The sequence below is a fragment of the Cnephaeus nilssonii genome (genome assembly GCF_951640355.1).
Source record: "Cnephaeus nilssonii genome assembly, chromosome: 4".
NCBI classification, from domain to species: Eukaryota; Metazoa; Chordata; class Mammalia; order Chiroptera; family Vespertilionidae; genus Cnephaeus; species Cnephaeus nilssonii.
The window spans coordinates 85,199,215-85,217,273 of NC_137075.1; the positions used below are offsets into that span (position 1 = coordinate 85,199,215).

General features: G+C 45.4%; 1 protein-coding gene across 18 annotated transcripts in view; it reads left to right on the plus strand.

The window, feature by feature from the left end:
- SIPA1L1 (signal induced proliferation associated 1 like 1) overlaps window positions 1-18,059 on the plus strand; it is a 333,288-nt gene that overhangs the window by 277,867 nt on the left and 37,362 nt on the right. For 17 of the 18 annotated variants that reach the window (XM_079768725.1, XM_079768716.1, XM_079768714.1 and 14 more), the window contains 3 exons: window positions 8,833-8,982; window positions 14,059-14,183; window positions 16,914-17,032. In XM_079768725.1, the coding sequence (XP_079624851.1) occupies window positions 8,833-8,982; window positions 14,059-14,183; window positions 16,914-17,032 (394 nt within the window). The remainder of the gene's footprint in view (window positions 1-8,832; window positions 8,983-14,058; window positions 14,184-16,913; window positions 17,033-18,059) is intronic. The other variant, XM_079768722.1, reaches the window with a different exon arrangement.

Sequence of the window (18,059 nt, forward strand, 5' to 3'; positions counted from 1 at the left end):
CTGAAAGCAATAAAAATATATATGTTAAAAAAAAAAGAAAAAAAAATTTAGGGAACAGGCACAGTGGCTTGAGCTTGGCACGCCTGCCAGTCCCCTTTCTTTTCCAAGCTCCAGAGTGGCCCAGGGAGGGAGACCAGAGGGAACAGTGTAGCCCCCGCTCAGGCTCTTGAATTGCCTATCGTTCTCAGGCCTCGAAAGTAGCTGCTGTGCGCTCAGCCTGGGAGCGTGTCCCACCGGCTTCCTCCCTGCAGAGCACCATGTTTCATGTGATCCCCCAGAAAGCCCTGCAGTCCAGAGGCCTCGGTCCCCTGCATTCCAGTCCCGTCCCCTGGGAGCGATGCGACAGTGGGAAGTTCCTTATCCCCTCTGCACTTCAGTGTCCCCAAGACTCAGATGGGGCTCTAGCCCCGCCTCTCAGAGTCCCTGTGAAGACTAAGGTAATGTAGTCGCTCTGTCCAATCAGCTCTCTGTGCAGGCATGACACTAGGGGCTTCGAGAAAGGTAGATGCCCTGAGTCACCATTGTCATTTTGTAGATGCTTTTCCAAACACAGCTCCTTGGAAGTCAAAGAGCGTGTTCAAATGGAGTCCTGGAGCCGGCAGCCAGGCTGATGAGGCATCTGCAGCCTCATCTAGGATGTGCCGGGGTGGGGTCAGTGTTCCCAAAGCAGGTTGGTTGTCGTCAGTGACAGTGGCCTGGTTAACCTTGCTGACCCAGAGAAGATGAATTCAGGAGGCCTGCCGCGCTGAAAACAGTAATGGTGAACGGTGCACATGCAGAGGTTGTAGGGAATCCTGCAAAAACCATCGGGGTGAGTTAGATTGGACCTGAGAGGTGATCTTGTAAAAAACCGTTGTATGTATTCTGAGAAGAGCAGCGAGGCGGCATGTGGGCATATTTCTCTGCCTGTCAGCAAGAAACTGTACTTCTCTGCGCCCAGCAGTGGGGTCGTGCCCTCCTGCCCAGCTCAAGGGAGTGAGTGCTCTGCCTCAGCCCCACCCAGGGCGGCCTGGCCTAGTCACATCTTATAGGAGGGTCGACAGAGGCCCTCAAAGGCGTAGGGCTTCCTCAAGCCCCTCCTTCCCCCAACACACACTCGCACACCAGGGAAGGCCTTCTCCGAAGCTAGAGCTAACGTGTCCTGCGGTAACTCTCCTGCACATGGAAGAGGGAGTGAGAGTGTTGGGAATTTCAATTACTCTCTAGAGGAAAAAACTATATTCTGCTTTACATTTGGAATTTGAAACCACTGACATTATTCTTTAAGATTTGTTGATCGTACAACACATTTTTAAGCGTGTAGAAATTAGTGGTAATTAAGACAAATTAGCTCCCTAAACCCACCCCCACAGTCATCAGTGTGAAATTTTCCCATAAGCCTCTTGTTCAGAGTTCTCGACACTGAACAGTCTGACAAAGAAAGGCCCGCTTCCTTCTACTCGTGAGAATCCCGCGGTGAGGTGACAGCATGTCAGTTTGGGATTTGCCTGTCATCTGCCCGTCAAGTGCTTGAGGAGGAAAGTGAGTTTAATTTCCTCTTTACCTCCGGGAGCAGCTGCTGTGAAGGAATGAGAGGGCAGAGTGTCCCAGGGCTGGTCAGCAGAGCTGAGGGCATCTCTCCCGAGCGTGTGTGTCTGTGGGTGGGGGGTGTGCGCGCTGACCTCGGGGCTCTAGGCTGGTGGCTGCACCAAGAGGCCTAGAGACACTGCTCCAGGCCACGTAGAGATGGCCCTGGGCCCTCGCCCTGGATCACCTTCCTTAGGAACTGCAGGCACAGACGAACAAGGGGAGATGGCGGAGGGGGTCGGCTCTGTGCCGGTGGCCCTGCTTGCAGTGTATGTAGGAGTTCACTACCTCCCACCAGTCTCCACACCGGAGAGAACCAGAATCCAGCCGAATTAAATAGCCTGTAGTCTCCCAATCTATCACTTTTCTTTTTCTCTTTTGGTTTCTCGTTATATTTTTTAAAATGACAAATGATGAGGCATAGTGCAGTGCTGACTCTTGGTCAGCGCTGTGTGCCTGTTAAGTAATTGATGGGCTAGTTTGCAAATGGGACTTGATTGTAGAACTCACGATTTCTGAAAACCAAGAGCATTAGTACTGGTAGAATTCTATGGGAAGGAAAGCGGGATGCTCGTCTCTTCTCGTAGCTTAGGGCCATCATAGGAGGCGCGGGGCGTGGAGACCATGTGAGGCAGACGCGCATGGGCAGCCCCTCCGACCTGAGACCAGCGTGCGTGCTGTGTTTTGGCTTCTGCTTCCCTTGTTTTTGTCTGTATGATGGGATAGGGAATGAATTTATTTTGTTTAGTTTTTTCCAGTCTTTAAAATCCTAGTATGCCAAAAAATAAAAATCCACTTAGCTTTTCACCAAAGATTTGGTTATTGACTTCTTTTTGTGAAATATTTGTGAATATGGGTGGAGGGTAGGGCTAACCAGAGAGAACCACACCACTGCCTGGCTGCAGAACCTTCGGTCCCCCTGCTGCCTCAGCTTAGCATACGAGAGCGCACCCTGCACAACCCAGTCGTCCTCCCGGCCTGGCCCCCGCCAATCTCCCACCCATGTCTAGTGCTCAGGCCTAACATGCCATCGTGGTGACCTCACATTTCTGCATCCTGGCTCCTGACTGTGGTGAACATCCTTAGTTCCCTACAAGACCCATCTCAAGTGCATTTCTTCATCAGGCTTTTCCCCTGGGTTTTCCCAACAAGGTTTGACTTCTAACCTGCCTGAGCCTCCACACTCTGTGCTGCCCTCAAGACAGTTTCATTTTACTTGTGTTTTCCTTAGAAACTGTAGGTAGCTATTATTGGACTCATGCTCTGGGCCCGGCTCTGTTCAAAGTTCTTTGTGCAAGTTTTCTCCGTTAATCCACCCAACAGCCCATTAACTTGGTTGCTGTTTACCTCTTTTACAGATAAGGAGCCCAGGGAGTGAGAGATGAAACAATTTGTGCAAAGTCATAGCTGGTTAGTGGTGGAGCTGAGATTGGCATCAAGGCCATTGGACCCGAGAGCCCTGTGGCCTAGCCACCATGCCGTCTGAATGAGATCTGCCACCAAGTGTAGAAGTGCTTGCGGAATGGGCGCCTGTGCGCTGGCGTGCTGCGGGGCCCGTCACTGCTCTGTAGTCCGCCAGCAGTCGCACAGGCCCCCATGCTCAGAAGGGTCCGCGCTGGGCTCAATGCTCTGCTGTCACTGCCATGACATTTGTAATAGTATCTGAACTGGGGGACCACATTTTCATTCCGTGCTGAGCCCCACAAATCACGAAGCTGGTCCTGCCTGCAGTCCATTCTTACTCTCTCTGCCCTCAGTTATCAAATTGATTGTTCTCAAGAGGCACCCGTAGAGTGCGCAAGGCTTGAAGTGATGACCCATTTATCTCAATGTGACGAATTGCCGAGCTTTCCTAACGGTACATGAGTTATTCCTAGCTGTAAACTGCTCTTATCACAGGAGGCTCATCAGAACAGGATTTCCATGGTCCAGTCCGAAGAACCGATATGAATCATGTGGTCAGCGAGCCAGGGGTAGCTCTGCTTCTCGGCACTCACAGTAGGAAACAAGGAAAAGACAGAGGGATGATTTGTCCAAATCTGAACACAACTTCTTTAAATCTCTCATTATAGCACCTTGAATCATTTCAGAAAATCTTTTCTTTTCTTTTTTTTTTTACAAAATTCTGGAAGTATCCCTGGTTGACACACATTGCTGAAGACAGGCTTTTCCTTGGTCCAGACTTGACCTTATTCACCCAGATACTGTTCCCTGGCTGAGTCGTGTTTTAATTGCCGAGTTGTGTAAAGTGCCGTGCTTAATTATAGACTCAGGCATCTAATTTGTCAGTCATTGCTGCCATTTGAAACCCTCTCGGTTGTTTTTACCACCATCCCTTGTTAGCACTCGAATTACAGAGGGTCTGCCTCCTTGGACGCAATGCTCTCACTTTGGAGTAAAGAGCGGGAAATAGAGGCACCATTAAACCTGTACTGTATGCGCCTCAGGGAAAACAATGTTAGCATCAACTACACAGTTATGAGAATTCCTTATCCATAAATTGGTAAATGACAATCAGTCACAATCTGAGGAGGTCAGTCTCATAAGAGTCTATTAATGTTAACACCATGCGTGTAGTCCTGTGAATTGGTCCAGGGGAAGGGTGTGGTGGGGGACAGTGGTTATTTTATTAGAAATCTGGATGTTAGCAGTTCTCTTCTCTCTTTTATCCTAGTGTGAGAACACTTCTGTAAAAATAAGGAACTGATACTGATCTTGGACCGTCTCTTCTTAAATATCCAACCCTTCAACTCGTTGCTTTCATTGCAACAAAATGCACTGCCTGTAAAGGAAAGCTGCTGTGTGTCCTGCAGACTGTGTTGTCTGTGGGGCTGATGAGCATGACTTTCAATCACTGCGTTCTTTGTACAGTCACAAAACCCCGGCATTTTATTTCTGCAGAGGGAATTAATAGAAAGCATTTAAGACAACATTTAACATCAGTTACTTTAAAAAACATTTAGTTATTTCTTTGGCTAAATTTATAAAAATGTAGGGAAGAAAATTACTGAAATTAATGCTGAGAGGTTTAGAAATTTCCTGACAGTGACCAGAGCCGCCTTTAAAAAGATTGTTTCTTATATTCCACAGAAATAAAAGATCTCACAGCCACTGAAAGATGTCTTCATCTTAGTCCTCTTGACCTCTTTGGGCACAGACATCTAGAATTTCCCAGGCTCATTAAGGCTAAGAGAAAGCACAAAGGTCTGGGTTTATCTCAAAAGGGAGGGAAAGATGTGTGATCGTGTGCTAACCCCTCACTAGTCTCAGCAATCCTTAAAATTGAGTGGGTGGGAGGACAGAGATTCAGGAGGTCAGCATGCGCTCCCCGTGTGAGCCAGTTTGGGTGCTGTTTTCAAAGTGGCAGGACAGCAACCAGCCCGACTTCCACAAGTGCTAGCCGCAGGCTCTTTGGCACTGGACGGCCAGCGCCGGCAGGCGGCCCTGCCACTCCCCGCACCAGGTCTGTTCTCAAACCATGTTTCTGTGATGGTATCACATTCAGAGTTTGGAAATAACTGTAAGGCATCAGAAGAGAGGATAGTTCTGATTTCCCGCCCCCAGCATGCATACATCCAGAGTCGTAAAACCTTTTGGGTGCCATTCCATCCATTGCTGTATGTGTGCTGTGTGTGTGTGAGCAGGCAGGAAACAAAGCCGCCATTGAGTTCTAGAAATGCAGAAACGGGATGGCAGTGAGTGCCGGCCTTCTGGAAATGCTATTTTTTCACTTGGGATCACTCCAGTAACCAAGTAGAATTTTCTGATAGCCTTGCCAAATAAAGGGCTGAGGTTGAGAAGGAGCATTAGATATTTCAGCTTTACGTACATTTTGGAGAGCAGGGTAAGAAAAGCAAGCCCTAAATACAAATATAAAAGTTGCTCTTGGGCTTTCTCTGTGGAATCATGTTGTCACTTCCTCATAGAAACATAAACATTTTCATGTTCACCATAAATATAATTCATTGGCATTACTTGCCTAGAAGAGAGTTAAATCAACAGGCCCAAACATGTTAACATTTCTACTGCCTTCTCCTCCCTCCTCCCCGCCCCATCTTCCTGTAACACCTCCTCCTCTTTGCAGCAAGAAAATCAAAGCAGCTACAAAATGAAACTGTGTTTGAAGTTTCTCTTTATTAGGTGCATATAAAGGCCAAACTCTTAAGGCAGAAAGCAGTGTGGTCTCTTGTTACATTTGGGTTTATGCTGTTCCTTAATCCTTACCTAGCTTTCTTCTTTGTGCTCTGCTCCTCCCATTCCTCCCCGACTCCAGTCCCCTTCCAATTATTCCAGAATAAATAGTGAGATCTTTGGGAGAGGTCTTAATGGAAAAGAATGAAGGGACATCCATGCCCAGATAAATGTCTTGATCTTTTATCAAAACACGTTACCCAAAGTAGGGATGAGCTAGTGTTCCAAGACCGCACTGGTCTGACCCACATCCATGCCCACACATACCCCTCTCTCAACCCTGGCCTCCTAGTGAGGATGCCAGCCATGCGGTTCGCCGGTATTTCTCTAAATCTGTGTAGCGGGGACCAAATTGGTGATGTTAACAGGAGGACCTTGGGAACTCTGCCTCTTTTCCTAGCTTCCCATTGAATAGCCCAAGGACCCAGCATCCCAGGTCTCTTTACTTGCCATTTCACACTCTGTAGAGGAGGCATTGCCAGTAAGTTCTCTTGCCATTGTATGTCAGATCGATGATATATGTCCAGGGGTGCCTGGTCATAATTCTGTCATCCCCTTTTCTCACATTTAAGAAAGTGTGGTATCACCTTGAATGTGTTATAAGTGTTTTTAGCAAATTATTCCCCAAATCTTGGCACTTTATTATTAGAGACCAGCTGTTTTTCATCTGATATAAACGCACCATGGTTGAGTTCCCCTGGCTTGGGACACCTGATGTAACTGCGGGCGCTCGTCCTGAACCACCGCTTCGTTTCCGACGCTGCGGATGGGAATTCTCCCTCAAACGTGTGTTAAGCAACCAGAGATACACAGATCCATACCTGCCCTGTAAGGGCAGAATCTAGTTGGGGAGATAGACACGCATAAAAGTAACCATTCCATAGGGAGTGCTATGGTGGTGCAAAGAGCAGGTTGTTGTGGAATTGAGGTTCTAATTAATCTATGAATTCAGGCCTATGATGTTGGAATTGGGCCTTGGGTAGAAAGGATTCTCTGTGAGTGGAAAGGGAGGACATTCCCAGCAGAGAGGACAAGCTAAGTAAAGGTATGAATTTGGTGGGTGAGTCTGAGGACTGGGGCGCGCCGCAGGTGACCAGGATGGAGGATGCATAGAGGCAGGTAAAGAGCAAGGAGATTAGGATGGATATGAGGATGCACTTATATGGCGAGACGGTCCAGGGCCTGGCAGAAGGTGCCAGGGATTTGGTCTTCTGTCCTGTAAGCAAAGGGAAGCTGTGGAGAGGTGTTGGCAGTCAGAGGACTCGGATGGTAGGGGCATTGGAGGTCTGGGGTAGACAGAGCGTGGAAGTCAGAAGACCAGGTAGAGCACTGTTATACTGACCCAGGCAGAGACGGGGGCCCTCAGAGGACAGTCAGCCGGTTGGAGACTAGTTCTCTCCCTTGTCTTTGTGTTTTCCAGACTAGCACCCAGGGTGCCTGACCACAGGGTCTGTGCTCTGTAACAGTTGAACTTAATTAGACCAATTGACTATGGAAGTGGGGAAGGGATGTAAAAACATTTAGCTTGGAATAGCAGATATAGGAGGGGCAGGTTTGGGGTGTGACGGGTGGGAATGGGGAAAATCAGTTAGTTTTTAGGGGGTTTGATTGGAATTGCTGGTGAGGGTGCCCCGGAGGGATGTCTAGGAGACGGCTGGAGATAGCGGGCTTGTCACTGAGAGATCCAGCTCTCACGTCAGCTCTGCCCTTCGGGCCTAGATGGGTTTGGGAGTCATACATTTTGGTATCTAGCCTTATTCTTTTTCCATTAGAAAAGCTTCTCACTGTGGTTCTGTTATCCCTCCTGTCAGCTTCCTGCACCTGAAACCCCAGTCTGCCCTGCTGTGCAAAGTTTATGGGTTCACCGTGGGAACCTGCCATGCCTCAGTGATCCGGGTTCTGTCCCAGGGCCTCTGCACTTCGATGCAAAGTCGTCTGACTGTGCAGACCCCTGGCCAATAACTATTAGGACGAGAAAGCCCAGCCTTCCTAGAGGGCAGCAGTAGCTTAGCACAGAGCAGGGGTCCTCAAACTTTTTAAATGGGGCCAGTTCACTGTCCCTCAGACCGTTGGAGGGCCGGACTATAGTTTAAAAAAAACTATGAACAAATTCCTATGCACACTGCACATATCTTATCTTGAAGTAAAAAAACAAAACGGCAAAAACACCCGCATGTGGCCCGCGGGCCGTAGTTTGAGGACGCCTGGCACAGAGTGTGGCTGACTTAGAATCAAGAGGCCGGGCTTATTGAATGAATGGCTTCGATTCCACTTCCTCAGTGATAAACTGGAAGTGACCTGCCCTGCCACAGGAGTCGAATGATGTGTGCCAGCTTCCACTTCTGTGATTAAGGTTTAGTTCTCACCTGGGCACCTCGCCAGCGTCACGTTGATATCCCAGTGCTTACCACGTTCCTACTAGAGCTACTGGAGTAGAGTATCTGTCCTGACTACAAAGCTCCAGTTTCTGTAGCTTGAGCCATCAGCGGGGTGAAGGCCCCGTAGCTTTTGAAATAGATGTATTGGGTGAAATTCATTAATTCCAGTTAAATTTCAACAACTGCAGTTCTAGGCACTTTTTGTCATGGAGGTTTTTATATGGTGATGCTACTATCAACCAAATTCATAAATGCTAAGTAGCAGAATCTGAATATTCATTTCAGACTCTGAGTAATAAAATTAGAAAACAAAGAATGTACCAGTCTCCCCCGGCCATGTACTCTGGGAGAACCAGTGTGAAAGTGGAATTAATTGCTGTGTTAATGTCACTGGGGTTCAATTATGCTCTACGCTGCCATATTAGGAAGCCGCCTGCGCAACTCAGCCTATTGAATTCTGGCAGCTTTTGGAAACATACGTGTTTTTCCCCGCCCCCTTCAAGGCAGTTTTCCAGTGGCTCCCTGAGGGAGTGGTTGCATGGGGACGGTTCTTTTTGTAGGCTTCCAGCTGGCTTCATTTTCACCATCCCCATGAAGCCGCTGCCTCTGTTGCATTTATATGATATTATCCATCATGCCTGCCTTGGGACTCTTCCCTTTGAATTGCTGACTTCATATTTTTGGTTTGTACGTGCAGGCTGTCTCCTGGTTCGGACATCTACGTGACTGTCTCGTCCATGGCTTTAGCGAGATCCCAGCAGTGCCGTAACTCCCCCAGCAACCTGTCTTCGTCCAGTGAGACTGGCTCTGGCGGGGGCACGTACAGGCAGAAATCCATGCCTGAAGGGTAGGTGTGCCCCGTCGTACACGGTCCCAGTTGGCATTGCTTGTCTTTCATCTGTCATTCAGAGGTGTAAAATGATTTCCATTCAGCCAGCCTTGATCGATTTACAAAAGAACAAAAGGGGAAATATGGTTAATAATTTCAGATGGAAAAATGTTTTCATGGCTTGTTCAAACCACTTCTTAGGCTGTATATCATTCTCTGATCTCTGGGGACTCAGTGACAGAGAAATCAAATTATACCAGCTTCTCCATGATATATGTTGCCTATTTTCATAGTACAGTTTTGTCATTTCTTAATATGTCCTCCAAAGTGAACTCCACAGTACACTGCTTGAACTGGTTGGAGTTTGTTTTGCTGTTACAGTAGGAGATCATCAGACCCAAAGCTTAAAATTATTTTTTTCACACTTTAAAAGTCTTCTGTAATTTCAGCCTGTGGGTTGGTATTTGTTTTTCATGGTGTTTTTTTTATTTGGGTTTTTTTAACACTAAACACTCAAAAGTAACTATTTGCTTCTGAAAAGACTTACAAAGTAAAAAGCTAAATGTGCATGATTTCAGAGGCTACTAAAAAGGGAAAAGTAATGGGGATGTGTGAAGCCTGGAAGAATTAGCAGCAGAGCATTACATGGTGCACGGAAGCCTTAGGCTTTGCCCAGAGGAACAGTAAGGGAGAGCAGTGGCTTCCACCAGAGTATCCTCCCCGTGAGAACCTGACAAAGAACCCGGGACCGTTTCAAGATCAAATATAAGGAACTGATAAAAACTGATGTTTCTATTCCGAGTTTTCCCCATTTTAACAAGTGCACACAGGATTTGTTTATTTTCTTGAGATTTTACCATGTTACACAATAATCATGCTTATTACTAAGAATGCCTTCATAGTGGGTATTTTTATCCTTTAGTGTTTTGTCAGTTTTTACAGCTATTAAGTTTGATTTCTTTGTTGTTGCGAAATGTTTATGTTAGCAGAAATTAGGTAATAAAACCACTATAAAATACGTTCCTCCCCCAACCCCTGGCCTCAGTGTCTCACCCAGATCCCCTTGGTAGTATCCCTAAAATGTGCATGTCTTATTTTAATTACTTCAGTGACAACTAGAAAAAGTTTTAGCTCTTATTCATGAGTTTCTGCAAAAGGTTTTATGAGTTAAGTATTATTATACCACACCACAAGCCCAACTAATTACTTCTTGTTTTAATTAGTAGATTTTAAATGACCTGGTTTGACTTCAAAAATAAGAATTCACTGCAACTTCAGTGTTGGTACAACAATATATATATATAGAGAGAGAGGCTAATATGCAAAGTGTCCCCTTGGGAATTTGACCAGGAGACCGGGAATTTGATCACTCGCTATGACATGCACTGACCACCACGGGGCGGTGCAGAGTGAAGGAAGGCCCTGGCAGGCAGCAGGAAGGCCCCTATCAGCCCTGATCGCTGGCCAGGCCTAGGGACCATACCCGTGCACAAATTTCGTGCACCAGACCTCTAATAAAATATAAATGAGTTAGCAACAGTAACAAAAAACATTATTTTCTTCTATGATACACTTTTAATGTGTACCAAAAATGTTAGCTGAAACATTCACGTTTTGGTGAATATTTATGTTAGAACCATGATTTCAATGCCCCGGGCTGCACAGGTTTTTTTTAAGAAGGTGGTAGTTATGCAACTTGATGTTTATTACTAACTCTACCATCGGTGGTATTGAGGGTTTTGCCCTTTGTGTGTGAGCTTACCCATGACTATTTATTGTACTGTATGATGTCCTTTTTTTTTTTTTACATATTTTTTTTTTTATTTCAAAGAGGAAGGGAGAGGGAGAGATAGAGAGAAAGAAACATCAATGATGAGAATCATTGATTGGCTGCCTCCTGCATGCCCCCTACTGGGGATGGAGCCCACAACCTGGGCATGTGCCCTTGACTGGAATAAAACCTGGGACCCTTCAGTCCTCAGGCCGATGCTCTATCTACTGAGCAAAACTGGCTAGGGCTGATGTCCTTTTTAATGTGGATACTTTGCAAGATGAGGATGATACTATAGGGGGAGAAGAAACTTCTAGCCTTCAGGGTTCCTTCGCTGGCTTAAAAATTAAATCTGCATGAGACAGATCAACATGAGGAAATAACCAAATTCAATTACATACATACATATGGGAACCCCACATACATGAGAGGTTCGAAACAGAAAGAGAAAATGAGGTGTATCTGACCTTCAGAGCTAAGGATAAGGTCAGGCACCCTGGGGCTTCAGAAGGAGGAAGGCCATCACAGGACAGTAAGAGCAGATGTTCAGTTAGTTTGCCTGCCCTGTAGATAGGTGAGAAAAGGTTGTCAGTGGTAATCTCCTGTGGGCAAAGCCCCTAATTTAAGTTCTAGGTAGTTAAGGAGGGGGCCGAAGTTTCTCTTGAGCCCAAAGGGTCTCAGTTGCTTTAGCTAAAAAATAATCCGCATGCCACAGAGTTACTTCTTGGGGTTACTCAATCTGAACCCCTACGATTCAGTGTTTCTGCTGGATCCCAAGCAGTGTTTGCCTGTATCAGTGATGCAAGAGGAATTGGTTCCCTGTCTGATTCACATGTATAATCCCAAAGTTGCCCGTCCGAGAGGAAAAGGATCACAGGAATGTATGTAGTCTGCTCCAACTCATTATTAGTAAACTTTAAAAAGCTTAAAAGCGGATCATGACAGTAGGTCAGTGTGCAGTCATTGTCCGTGAATGTAGCCTGCTCCTTCGTTGTCCTCTCCTGTCCCGGATTCAGGACCTGGTGTCTGCATGTGTGTCAGGTGTCTGCCCACTCCCTTGGGTGAGGATACTGAGACCATCCAAACCCGCTGAGAGGTGACATTTAATAGACCGGTTAATCCTGCCTGCTCCACTCGAGTGGGCGGACAGAAGGCACCTGCACACGTTTAAGATGGGAACGAGAGGCCATCATAAAGCAGCTCTCTGGAGAAGTCATGGGGTCTGCTCTGCCATCCTTGGGGACTTGTTTCTGGGGCACACACTTTGAGGAATGTTGACAGGGCAGGGCATGTCCAGAAGGAAGGAGGGAGGAAGGGGTATATGAGGAATTTGGAGACGGATTGTGGGAGAAACATAACTAGAGATGGACCGGCTCCTGGTCACTCAACGTGCTTCATGTATCAGCCAGATGATTACTGAAAACTCCTCCAAATCTGAACCTTCAACGTTTAAGTGTTCCTCCAAACAAAAGTAGAGTGAAGCCTCGAAAAGAGGCACAATTTGAACAGGTTTGTCTGAGCTCCTCAAGAGTTAGGGTCCTTGTGTCCCTAATGCCCTGCACACAATGCGTGAGTATGTATGGGAACTGATATTAAAGTCCATGGGATGAAAATACTTTAAAGGCAGAATTTAAAAACAGCCTTACGTTTTCATTTTTTTGAAACCAGACAGCCAGAAAAGCGCTCGGCTTTAAATTCAGAGGTTTGAAAGGTCCTCAGTTGCCTCTGCTACCAAAAAGTAAAAGCAAAATCGCAGTATCTGTGCCTTTGTGAAAAAGTCGTAATTTAACGCAAATTTAGAATAGGATCATAGGGCCATTTCGAGGATCTTCACTGTTTTAAACTAAAGAAGCACCCTACTAGGGAGGAGAGGGCAAAGATCAGAATTAGTGAATCCTTTTTTTTTTTGTAAATGCACAGTTACTGAGTTTTTCCTAAATCAAGGTTTTTGGTTTTTATAATAGAGGTAACTTGGTTTAGTGAGGCTTGTGATTGAGTCTGTAAACAATTGTCATTTATGCAAAAGCAACTAGGGAGATGGTATTGGAGGAGTTTACAAAAATATGTTGTAGCCTTCTTTACTTTGCCAATGCTTTCATCTAGCTTTTCCTCCCTGGATCCATATAATAGAATTGCCTTTTTTTTTTTTTTTTCAAATAAAGAAATGAAGCTGAAACTAAGTAATTTGGAGTGGGAGAGCCAGAACTTGGCTCTACCAGCACCACGTGGTGGTTCTCCCCAGGCATTTATCAGTTTGTAGTAAACAAGACATCTGTCATATGCATCCATCCATCGGGCCCTGGGTAGTCATTCATTGTGTAAGTTCATTAGTTAACCATACACAAATTTGTGAATTTCCACATGAACGTTTGAATTTTACACTCTGGCCCTTTTTCCTGGGCTCGGGCAGGATTTACTCTGCTGATAGTGCTCATCAAGGTACATGCTTCAATCATGGATTATATTTTTGTTCTACATTGGGAAAAATAAAACTGGCTCATTGAATAGCTAAACAGTCTTTCCAGAAATAGACAATTGCCTTTACAAAAGCCACTTTATCTACTTGTTTAAAAGTGGCTACCTAATGTAAATGATAGCAGTCTTTGTCTTTCAGACCTTAGAGTGCTCAGAAAATACTAGTTCCCAGAATGAATGTCTTAGCAGATTTAGTTACTTAGTGATTTAGCACAGTGGCCGGCAAACTCATTAGTCAACAGAGCCAAATATCAACAGTACAACGATTGAAATTTCTTTTGAGAGCCAAATTTTTAAAACTTAAACTTCTTCTAATGCCACTTCTTCAAAATAGACTCGCCCAGGCCGTGGTATTTTGTGGAAGAGCCACCCTCAAGGGGCCAAAGAGCCGCATGTGGCTCGCGAGCCGCAGTTTGCCGACCACTGATTTAGCAGATTACTGAGTTAAGAGAAACCCTGGACATGTACCAATTGGAAGATACACATGGGACATTGGGATGGTGAACATTTTCCTCTGGCTGTGTGTGAGTGACAGTCTGTGGTTGGCTACACAAGGGCTAGAAGACTGGTTTCTCACTCTGTTTATCTTAAGTTAGCTCAGTCCTGGTGGCTCCCGGCCTTGTTTACAGTTTAAATGCTTAGCCTACATACCTTTCTGAACTGACTGCAGCAAACACAGTCCCGGCACCCACGTTCACATGCACAGGGCTGGCTGCACAAGTACAGACAGGCAGGCGAAACTCGTAGTACCTGTCCTTAGAGTGAGGTTCACTACACCCAGGACTCCTTCCCTTTATGGGTGAGGTTTCTGATGTCCTCTTTGCCTTTGTTTGGGGAAATCACCACAGGTTTGGAGTCAGCCGCAGATCCCCAGCCTCCATTGACAGGCAGAACACCCAAGCAGATCTTGGTGGCAGCGGAAAATCCACACCCAGCTGGCAAAGAAGTGAGGATAGCATTGCCGACCAGATGGGTAAGTAATTAAATTTCTACAAAAAGCAAGTTGCTTTTACACCAAGGTGACTTAGGCTTCCTCTTGATGATGTCATCAAAGCATTCTGTAATGTAATACAGCCCTGGTTAATAAATGTGAATGAGAGTTAAGTCTTGGTTAGATGAACAGCCCTGGTTAATAAATGGGAATGAGAATTAAGTCTTGGTTAGATTATGTATAAGTGAAAGCAACAAATAAGACCTGAGAGAGAAGTCAAGGAATTCTAAGTGACCCTAAATCTAAAAATAGAAATGACATAGGAATTTTTTTCAGAACCGAAATTAAAATGTCAGACTGCCAAACCACGTGTCCTTAAGTATCTCCTTCCCCTTTCATCTGTTTGTTTTTGCCTCTTATAAGTGCCCTGAGAGGTTTGTTGGTATTCTTACAGGGAGTTTAAAATAAATACATAAAATTTTAAAAACTGTGTACAAAGTGGGAAAGAGATACAATTGTTGCTTAGTCACATGTGTAGCTTGGTTAGAATCTCTTTCCTCCCCTATCTGCTTTTTCCCCCTCCTCTGCTATGAAGCTGCCAGCTAAGGACATGTCTTAGCAAGACAGAGCTGGATGGGGAAGATTTGCAGGAGAGCCTTCATTTGGGTTTCTAATGCATATATTTCTCTGTATATATTTGTAGTTGCCGCAATGACACCATTACATGAGTTGATACAATAAAATTTTGCCATGAAACATGATTAAGTTTCAACACAGTATCATCGGTTTTTTAGTATCAACACAGTTGATACATCAGGGTCTTGAATCTAGACAGGTGTTTTTTCCTTTATCTTATTTTTAGCAGCATTACCATGGGTGTGAGATTCAAAACAAATACATTTCAGGTCTGAAAAAAAAGATACTTTTTAAAACAGAGCCCCACCTTTTTATCCTCTCAGCAAATGCATTGTCTGTCTCATTCTGTTTTAATGACTGTGCCGTGTAAAGGTACTAACCACGAACACAGAAGGAAGTGGAGATGTATTGAGCTAAGACACACGTTGGGGGAAAGAAATATAATTCCTAGGTTCTGAAGATATGCTCTATTCCAATAACTTCAGTGCGATGTGCCTTGTTATTGAAGCCATCTGTCCCTCCCCCTCTCATCCACCCACCCACCACACAGAAAACCTGAGCATATTCTGCTCTGCTCTTAGCAGAATGTGTTTAATCCCATATGTTTTGATGCTGTGGAGCTGGTAACGACACGTGTGCAAAGGACCCCTTCTTCATCATGACTTCAGCAGCTTTTTCTGGCTCCGAGTGCACGCTTGGAACAAAGCTGCCAGCACGCCCTTTGTGCGGCGTTCAGTGTCACCTCCTGCTCATGGGGAGCCATAAGGAAAGGAAAGGGGAATGATCAGGTTCGTCCTAGAGCGTCTTCATTCCTGCACAGAAACCTCCCTCAGGGCCTTTTGTTCTTGCATCCCCTTTAGTTTATGGCAACCCACTTTTAATAGGTAAGACTCTGAAGTTAATATGGATGCATCCTTTCAACGCACTTGTTCATCTTTTTAGTAAGATATACCTTTTTATTGCAAGATACTCCTAGAGCCTGCCAGAAGAGCCTTTTCCCCAAGTGGGGCCTTTCTCTATTCAAAATCTAAGGCTTGAAATAAAATGTTAAAATAAAATAAATTTGTGTATGTTTTTACATTCCAGAAGACTAACTCAGCCTTTTCTTATGGGAACCTCAGAAGGAACCTCGGGGGCTTAGTTATGCCATGCTAGGGAGAAATCGATAAAAATAATTACGCCTTATTACTCATTGCACTGTATTGAAACCTTTACACACTCAGTTCGTAAGAACAAAATTCTCTAATGATTTTCAGGTCACTCATTGAAAATGTTGAGGAGAGTCTTACTTGTAAGCCAGATCCCGCCCCCCGTCTTTGTACATCAGTGTGCTATCAACTGGTGCCCCAGTGGAGACGAGGAGTGTAACTTGCTTAATGAACTCACTCATCTCCGTGGCTGTTCATTTTTCTGTGCCTCTGCTCTTGGAAATGGTTGAGAAGCAGAGCAAAGGGGTATGTTGCCCAGTCCATTACGTGTTAGGAAAGGTGTTGCCGAAGTCCGGAATTGTTGCTGTTAGCTAGCAGTGTGTGAAAGAAGCAGAATCGCTTACCTTGCACCTTTGGAACTCCATCATGCACGCCAGCTTAGACTCCAAAAGGAAGCAATTGTTTTAAGTAAACTAGTTGCTGTGTGTCTTTTCTGTTGTGCTTAGCTTACAGTTATAGAGGACCTCAGGATTTCAATTCTTTTTTCCTCGAGCAGCATGAATATACAGGTAAAATATTTCCAAGGTGTCATGGTAAGTAACACGTGATTGCATCCATGCCTGTCTAGGTAATGTAGACCAAGCTAGGTTAGCTACACTTTGCAGTGAATGAATCTCATAAATTCAGTCCATGTATTTTAGACTCTTCCCCAAACCAAAAGTTGATTCCTAACTTTGCCGCGTTGTTCATGGCCTTTGGTTTGGTGGTACTTGGCTCTGCTCATGTGGTCACCAGCTGCAAGCTTTACCCATCAGCCACTTAGTTTCTGACATGCTGTCTATCGTGTAAACTCTCAACAAGCTTATTGCTAAAATTCAGAGTTTGCTGGTCAGTGAGCTCAGAGGTGCCGTGGCAAGCTGTCTTCATCTGTCAACCTGTGCTTGGGTCTGCTCCGGCCTGCACCATAATGTCCTGTGCTGTGTTGCAGAGCCGACGTGCCACCTCCCAGCAGTATCGAAGGTACTGCCCACGTTCCGAGAGAGCCCCAGTGGGAGGCTGATGCGGCAGGATCCAGTGGTTCACTTGTCTCCGAACAAACAGGGGCACGTAAGTTCACTGTGAAATAATAGAAATGGGAGGTTCCTGGCCATGCACCTTCCTTGCGGCGGCTGGGAAATTGGTACAGGTCTGCTCTGCTCTTCCTCCCACGTGGTCAGAGAGGAAGTCATCCTGGCAGAAGGGGCCTTTGCTGTGCGGGCCCTGGGCTTTCTGCTGCCAACAAGGTTGCTTGGAGATAAATTGAAATTCCTCTTTGGCACGCTCCTGCCACCCCATCGTCTGGATGGAAGGCCAGGTGATCCCATCACAAACAGTCCTGAAATGTCATGAATTGAAGTGTGTTAGAAATGGACTTTACTTGCTTACACCATTGCAAGCATGAGGTGTGGTTGGACAGACAACTTCCTGACAGCTCCCCCTACTGCTTCTCTTACCTTCCAGAGCTGCACACACGTTTGTCCTTGACCATCTTGGCACACAGTTCCTTTCACTTACAGGTAGAATGGGGAATGGAGGTCATCATTTCCTCCCCCTTCAGGTGCAGTTGTCTCTTTGGTCTGTCTGTCCACTGAGATGTGTGTTTATATTTATGTCATTCAATAGGATGAGGAAAGACTCTCATATTCACTAACTTACAAGATGCTCAGAGATGAGAGGGCTCCTGTAAGTTTTGCTCTAGTGAAATGAATACGGGAGCTAAAAGCACAAGAGGGGAGCACGTGTGTGCAAGCACCCGCACAGGCTGTGTGGAGAGATTTACTGACGAGACGTGATGTTGTCACAGTTCTGCTTATAAATGAGAGATTGCCCCAGTCAGTCTGTCCATTTCCCCACCTTCATTACTAATCTTTATATTGATCACATGGTAAAATAACATTTGGGATAGTTTGGGTTAGAGAAAACATATTCTTAAAATTAATTTCACCTGCTTCTTTTTACTTTCTAAAAATTGACCACTAGAAAATTTAAAATTACAGTGTGGTTCAGGTACTGTTTCTGCAGAAATATGTTATGTGCTTTTCACTCTCAGCCCATCTCAGTGCAGGCTGCCACGTGTAAGGTGCACAGTGGCCAC